The sequence below is a fragment of the Arachis ipaensis genome, chromosome B02, assembly GCF_000816755.2.
Source record: "Arachis ipaensis cultivar K30076 chromosome B02, Araip1.1, whole genome shotgun sequence".
Classification (NCBI taxonomy): domain Eukaryota; kingdom Viridiplantae; phylum Streptophyta; class Magnoliopsida; order Fabales; family Fabaceae; genus Arachis; species Arachis ipaensis.
In genome coordinates this window covers 108,678,410-108,686,538 of record NC_029786.2, presented here as the reverse complement: position 1 = coordinate 108,686,538, position 8,129 = coordinate 108,678,410, and the positions used below count along the sequence as shown (strand labels likewise).

Genomic DNA, 8,129 nt, shown 5'->3' with positions numbered 1-8,129 from the left:
TAAGTTAGTAAAAGAATTAAATTTTAATCGATAAATTCTGTACTATAATTTTATTCTGTATAATAAAAAATTTAAGAAAAAGGACCAGACCTTTAATTCTTTTGAGTCTTTTTTTTATAGTATTTAAAGAATTTCTTATACTGCAGTACTAGTCAGTCATAGTATATATAGTGAAGAAGACTATTTTACTTTGCGTTTTTTCCGGTACACTAATTAATAAAATTGATGAAGTAGCAATTAATGCAGCCAATACGCTGAATTACTCATGTTATGATCGTCTACATCCTAAGTCTTCCTGTTCCTTTATCTGGCTTAGCATCAGATCGAATGACTCTATAAAATTATGTCGCTACTTACACATAGTTCAAGTAATGTAGGAGATATCTCTATTTTTTTCTTGAAGAATTTCTCATACAATCGGTTCTTTTTCCCTAATTTTACATATCAGTGTAGTTAATACACTTGAAATTCTTCCCATATATTATCCTTAAATTCAATTTTCATTTTGTATCATAAAGGGTGACAATAGTGTTTACCGCTGACCATTATGGCAAAAGATGGAACAACTCAAAAGAAATGGGTGGTCCATTTGGTATAGTCGAACTGTAAAATTTTCCTTTTTCTCCATTTTCGTACGGAAAAAACGAGTGATATATTATTATATATTGTTTGAAGAACAGAGTCAACGGACTCGTATATACTATCATGAGAAATCAACTTGTTTTTTAAATTTTATAATGAAAATATGAATATAAATGGTTTTTATTAATTATTTGATTTAATTAATTTATGTCTACTTCTCCTCCTCTCCCATATCAACAGAAAGTTAGAATCCCTACAGGAAATTAAAGAGGTATGTATGTGTAAATGTGAACAACAATATTATTAAGAGATGGTAAAGATAATAGTAGACATACATGAAGGAAGCAATTGTACATTGAATGCAAATGAAGCACATATATACTTGGATCCATCAAATTCAAAACAACTAGGGTCCATTTAATTACTTCCTTTTAATATTTCCTTTTTGTTTTTTACTTTTATCTTCTTAATATTCTTATTTATTTCATTTGGAAATTGACGTTTCCTTGACGAAATCGTAAAGCCATGTTAAGTTCAGGTTATAACCAGGCCATGGAGATTTATGTTTGTTTAATATGATGGAAAAGCATGCCATATTTGGTGGCAAAATGGTGGGTCCTGAAAACAAGACTAGTCCAACCTGAATGAATGAAGAAATACTATTAATGCTGAAGAGGAAACTCTTCTTCTCACCTTTCCTCTTATTTAATTTCCTCCATCCATCCATCTCTATTCTTCTTCTACACAAATCACTTTTCATACACTAATAAATTATTCTAAATATCTTCACTTCGATATCAAAGTATAATTTATATGTATGAGTGTGTGATGTTGTAGGCACATTCATATAATAATTATTGAGGCAATTAACGAAGAGATGTCGTTGATGATACGGTTTCTTCATAAGCTAGCTGTGTCACATGATCCAATTCAAGATCTATTTGTTTTGTAGGGATCCTTGTGTTTCGGATTGTGTCTTCTCAGTTTCCTAGAGTTGTATTGTATACACTTAATGCTTTGAACATGGAAGCTTCAACCTAGCTAGCTTAGCTTGGTTCCATGGAATTTTGTTTTCTTTTTTGGGTGACATGTGATGATGAATAAATACGATGACAAACAAGGTTGGACATGTCCAAACATCCCACTTCTACTCATGTATGCTTCTAGCTAAGCTCCAACTAAAATTTAGAAAAATGTACAAACTGGGTTTTGATGCTTTTATCTAAATTTATATATAATCAAATAAAAAATACAACGCACACAACTAGTCATTCATTACTTTCCTTCTATACGCATAAATGAAAAAAAAAATCACGTGCAAGCAATAAATTTGAATGATGTATAACTAGAATAAACTCTTCTACGCATTGAAAAAGTAAAATGTGTATTAACCTCTATTAATAATAAGGGAAACATTTCAAGTGCACCGGGAAGTACCGGTGCACCAGTTGTTTTAATCATTGATTTCAATTAATATATATTATATATATTATTTATAATTCAGATCAACGGTTAAAACACACCGTCGATGATGTCAGCCGCACGTGAAGCAACCCACTTTTTTTTATTTTTTATTATTATTATTATTATTAGGTATTACCAAACAAGTCTTTAACTTTACCTTTACTTTACCATGCATGGCCCCACGTTCTCACGTGTGGCTTGTTAAATATTATCTTATCTTATTTCATTTGTTTTGTTGTGTCTTGTGTCATTGTGTAGTGAGTCAAACTGGAATAATGTGTCTCTCTTCTCTTCTGCTTCTTCTTGTTAGTCCACATAATTAATTAATAATATTTCTGTTTCTTATATTAGTTACCAAATAGCATTATTTTATGCTTGTCACGCTCCGAATCTAACCCATTATTGACTTTGTGTTTGACAACTCCCTCTGCCTTTTACAATCCCGATATCACCACCCATGCTTTGCTATCATATGTGCTTTTGTTTCCTTTTCTTATTTCTTTCATTAAAACTATTAATTATATAATCCATCCATACTTTGCGGCATCACCATGGGACCTGTGTTTCGTTGAATTTTCTTCTGGATTTTTATATATTATTGTTGGTTACAAATTACCAGTAATATCATCTAATAATCTATTTGTAAGGTATTACTAATTTGGTAAAAAGATGTTCATTAACATTCCTAACTCAAATTTCCATGAGTGATTCTTTAGATGAAAAAGAGAGGACAAGACACTAAAAATATCTTTTTTTTAAAGATGTTTACATATGTCATGTTATTATTGGATATTCTTATTAAAACTGGTTAATAATTTATTTTTTATTATAAATCAGAACAAAATCGGTTTATTATAGCAACAATAATAAATTTAATTGTCTGCATTATAATTATTAGACCCGATTTGATCCGATCCAATTATACCATTTAAATCGAATATCTTTAAATTTTTTGATAAAAAGACAATTATATCCCTGACTTTTTGTTTTTCGGACATTTAAATCCCTAAAAATTTAAAATACAATTAAATTCCTAAAAAAATTGAATTTATTGTTATTGTTATAAAAAAATATTTTATTCTAATTTGTTAAAAAAATAAAAAATAATTGATTCATTAATACGTCAAATAATAATGCGACACGTAAATGTCTTTACAAAAAGACATTTTACGCATCTTTATGAGAGCATTCCCTTAAAAAATAGAGAAAGAAATTGTTTGAATAAAATTATGATAATTTTACCCCATAGAATGACAGTTGTAAGCATAGTTTTTCAAATAAATTTAAATGGTGTTAGGTTTGTATTCCAACAAAAATCTCAATTTAGATGTTAATGTTAGGAACCTTGGGTGGAGGCATGCACGTTTATCTGTGATTGATTAAATTCCATGTGGCAAGTGATTAGTTGATGAGAATGATGGATCATGATCCCTGTGATAAAACTTCTCATTAAGTCAACTCTACCTATGTACATATGTTTCTCTAACCCGTGATTACCCACCCGGCCCCTTCAACTAACTAAATATTTTCCTTTTTCTCTCTTAAGGGTTTACTTCTTCTTCCCTTCAATTTATGCTTTAATTTTCCGGGTCAACCAAGCTAACATTATTATTTTGGGAAGATTATTAATCTCTGTGTGTCTCATGAACTGAAACTTGTTCACATTTGTTCACCTCATTTTTCTTGGGTTTACTTATGTGCTAAGCTAGTATATTATATTAATAAATGCATAAGAAGGTTGAAAGACCTTGCTTCTAGTTTTTGCATTTTTAACAAGGAGCAAAATAAATACACATTATTAAACTTACCATATTGCCAGTCATTAATATTTGAATTTGACTTGAAAGTGAAGTTCCTAACAAAACCATGCACCAATTTTCCACCAACCAAACCAGAACAGAAAGACCCCCCCAATTGATTATTCTGTTGACAAGAGTTATTATGTTTACATACATTTTGGGGCTAAGGGCCAAATTTAATGCAACATGAAACTGTTTTATATGTATGAGATGGCAGCAACAAGACAAAAATGTAAAAATATCTTGAGGTTAATTGCAGAACAACAACAGAGTCACTTTCTCTTTTTTCAATTTAAGTGTTTGCAATTGATACACAATACAATAATACAGACCAATCTATTTATATCAGGCTCTCTACCCTTTCAACAAAATTTAGAACAACAAAGATGTGCCAAGTCAAAATTGAGAAGCAAGAAGGAATAAAGGATCAAGAGTTATGATCACTGCAATAAAATCTCAAAATCCAAAATACAAAATATATCTCCAAGACAGATCAAAGATTGAGAAAGAATTATCTTGAAGAGTATGATATTCAAAAATCAGATCCTTCCTTCCAATTCTTAAGGAAGGGGTAAAAAGGGTCATAAATGGGAATATAGAGGATTTGATAAACCAACTATACAATTGAAAAGGGTAAAAAAGAATTGGTTTTATTTTTTCTTCAACTACACTCCTACATTGTCACTGCTGGAATCCATTAGAATAGTCAATCTCTTTGTTGTTCTTGAGAAATCACTGCAACAATAACATAAAGGACAATGAGATAAACATGTCAAGCCTTAAGTTGGATTTCAATTTTGCATTTCAAGGGGGTCTTACCTGAATGGTTCATCTCCAAGGTGTTTGACTGCACCATTTATGTCTCGGTAGAGCACATGACTTAGCATCTCGGATTTTTCGATGCCAAACATGTCTGCTAGCTTTCTGTGCAGTTCATCGTACGAAGCAAGCAACGAGAGGTCCAATGTCCGACCTACATCTTCCGATTCCATAAAAACTTTGCAGTGACCGGTCTCCAAACCGGCCTCGGTTTCTTGACGGTGATCCCTATACCACGGGAACCTCTCACAAGAGGAGCGTTCTGGTAGGCCTTGGTGATGCAGAGCAGAACCAGAACCATCAGAAAAATTATTGAGTTTATCAGCATTTCCATCAGATGAACTATTTCCGGTAAGAACAGGGGAGACAGCATCACCAGAGCTGCTGAGAGAGAGCTGCTGCTCCGTGAGAATCTTTTGGCCAAAAAGCACAAGCTGTGGTGTCTTCCCTTCATCTGGTTTCTTTGAGGATTGGACAGAACTCGCCATAGATAACAAGCAAGAGACACTTTCACTGGTGCTGGGTTTTTGCAATAGTAAGTTATTGGGGACCCTGATTGGTGTAGCAGCGTGATCAAGAGACGGGAAACCAGCCGAATATAGACCTGACTGCAGTTTACTGAGGTGGAGATCTGATAAGGATATACCATAATGACCATGCCTGGCTCCCTGCATGCCAGCAGGAGTAGTTTCGGGTAGACAACCATAGGGGTTACTCGGACCTAGAAGGTTGCTGGAAAATGTTGGCACATGAATTTGGCCATCAAGGGGAAAATCCGGGTGTTGGGGCAATCTTAATTTCTTCCGCGGTGGTGAGAAAGGCGAAAGATGAAGGGCAGGCATGTTTGATACTAATTCAACAAGCCATGGACTCACTCTTCTCACATTTTGAAGTAAATCTGGTTCGTCCCATGTAACCTATCAACATATTCGTAAGAGAGTTACAAACTTCATTGATTAGGAATCATGCATTGTATGATTGAATTGCGCAATGTGCAAATATATATTTATAGTTTCTACCAAATTCAGCATATTTCAGAACTATGTAATGTTCTGTTCTAGTTTAATATACTACTAAGCGTATGTTTGTTACCTGAAGAAGCCTCCAAGGTGAGTTAGGCCATCCAAGGGGATCAGCAACCTGAACTGAAGATATGGTACCCATAAACCAGCTAATTCGCGACGAGTCCTCGGTTTCAAAGGCCATCTTGAACCTTATTCCAGAGCACCACCTAATCTGCAGTGCAGCTTCAACCAGTGAGGCCTTCACACAGAACTCGGGCGTACTCGCGCGAGGGTAGTAAACGACCTCAAAAGGTTGCTTGTTGGCAGCAAGAGTAGCAGCTTCAATGACTGCTTCAGGCCGCACTTTTCCCTTCCCCATCATTCTCGTGCCAGTGTCCAATCCATTTCTCAAGAGCCTCATATCATCCTCCTTCAGAAACCCTGGAAATCCACCATAAGGCATTGGACAATTTCCACCCGCCGGATTCCAACCTGAAGAAGCCTCAGGCCCGCCTCCCAGACCCTTCTTTGCTCGCCGAATCCCAACACACAGTTCCCCATTGTCCGCCCTCAAAAACACAATTGAGTCCCCAGCCACAAGCTTCTTGTGATTCACAAAAGTACTCCAACCGGTAGTTAGGAGGTGCCGCCTCGGCGTGCCCCTATAAATGTGCCTAAACTTCCACGTCTCGCCGTGAACATCTTTTGCAAGTATGCTCTGTACCGGAGGGTCGGCCGAGTAGTCCAGCCGCGGGAAAATGGTCTCGGCACAATACCTAGGAACCGAAAACCCCCCACCGTTGTTGGCATCGGATTGAGTCAAGGTCTTTGCAAATGAAGCAGGCTTATCCTGAGCCTCAGGTTCATGGATTCCACCTCCTCCAACAACACCAGCATCATTTCCATAATCAGCATCATTGCCACTGACAGGAAGAAGCCTAAGCTTGGCATAGACCTCATCAGTCTCAGGATCAGCCATGTACTTCACAGCACCAACCCTGCATGGAACCATAGGTGGAACCACTTTGGGGCAGGTCCTAAAGTTCACAGGACCACATGCATGCTCAGCATGGCCCTGAGGGAAGTAATAGACCTTTGTGTTCACCTGTGGCATCTGCACCATGCCACCTGCACAGGCATGCCATAGCTGAGGGTCCAGACACTTCTCCACTGCTTCTCTTGTTTTCTCCTTTGACTCCATAAACGTTATCATCCTCAGATTAGCTTTTTCACTGCATCAAATTCTCACACTTTCATCAATTTTCCTTAATTGACCCACACTATTCGATATTCTTCACAAGCAATTATCGGGTGTAATGGGGAAAAAAAAAAGAAGAGAAAAATTAATTACCTGAAAAAGCATATATGATCACAATTCACAGCAAAGCTGAAACCAGAAGAAAAGCAAAAAATAAATTAACAAATAAAGTAAAATAAAAATCAGTGCCAATTACAAAATCAGGAAAACCTCAGAAAGTGGATGCAAACTATGAATACCATCCAATTTTGCTGACGGAAGAATTCAGACTCCAGAAGCTTCCTTCTCTATTTTGCTGTCAATTAAACCAAACTTCTTTTGTCTATCCACAACTTTGAAACAATTGGGGGAGTCGAAAAGGGTAGCTTTCATGGAAGAACGAGAGCCATGTGAAAGTCCATGGAAGAGAAACAACACTTGAGACACACAATTTTTTTTTCTTTCTTTTCTCTGTGGAGGATGCTTGAAAAGGAGAATTTTGAAGGAAGAGTTGAAATTGGAAGAGGCAGTGTTTAAGTTTACAATTGAAACATTGCCAAAAGCGTAAAAAAAAAAGCTCAAGATCCAGGGAAAAACATAGTGTGTCCTGTCTGTGAGGTAGACAGTGAAGAGGAAAGAGAATATAAGAGAAGCAACAAAAGAATCTGTAACTGAATTGCAGAAGAATCTCCGCAACAAGATCTCTTCAAAGCTCCAAAATTTAAGCACAAAAAAGCTCACCCCAGAAGAAAAGGAAGAGAAGAAAAGAGAAAAAAATTAATAAAAAAAGAAGACAGAATTGTTATTTATTGTGTGTTTAGAAAAGAGAGTAGTTGGTGTTGAAGGATTGAAAGGGATGGAAGAAGGTGATGACGAAGTGTATGGCAGACATGGATGGTTGGAAGCAGAGAGAGAGAGAGAGAGAGAGAGAGAGAGAGATGATAAAAAGGCCAAAGTGAGAGACCCACACTTCTTAACGCAGCAGAGGAGACAGCAGAGGGGGCCTTTTCTTTTCTCTGTCTATGTTTTTTTTGTAGAATATTTCATTTCATCTTAAAGTTAATTCATTTTCTAATATTTTCACTTTTTTAGATTACATTACATTTTAGTCTCACTTCTATGTTCACCAAATAATAATAATAATTCATCTGTGTACCTGCTAGGATTACTAAGCAACCCATTTTATAGTTTCAAAATCTGTATTATTAAAATTTTAGCTCAATC

At 35.7% G+C, this 8,129-nt stretch overlaps 1 protein-coding gene across 1 annotated transcript; it reads right to left on the bottom strand.

The window, feature by feature from the left end:
• On the bottom strand, positions 4,099–7,912 carry LOC107626493 (auxin response factor 18). The gene is made up of 5 exons (XM_016329386.2): positions 7,166–7,912; positions 7,020–7,055; positions 5,757–6,900; positions 4,665–5,581; positions 4,099–4,580 (listed from the first exon to the last, which is right to left on the bottom strand). Exons 3-5 carry the CDS (start codon positions 6,879–6,881, stop codon positions 4,511–4,513), a joined length of 2,112 nt encoding a protein of 703 aa, XP_016184872.1. The 5' UTR covers positions 6,882–6,900; positions 7,020–7,055; positions 7,166–7,912; the 3' UTR covers positions 4,099–4,510.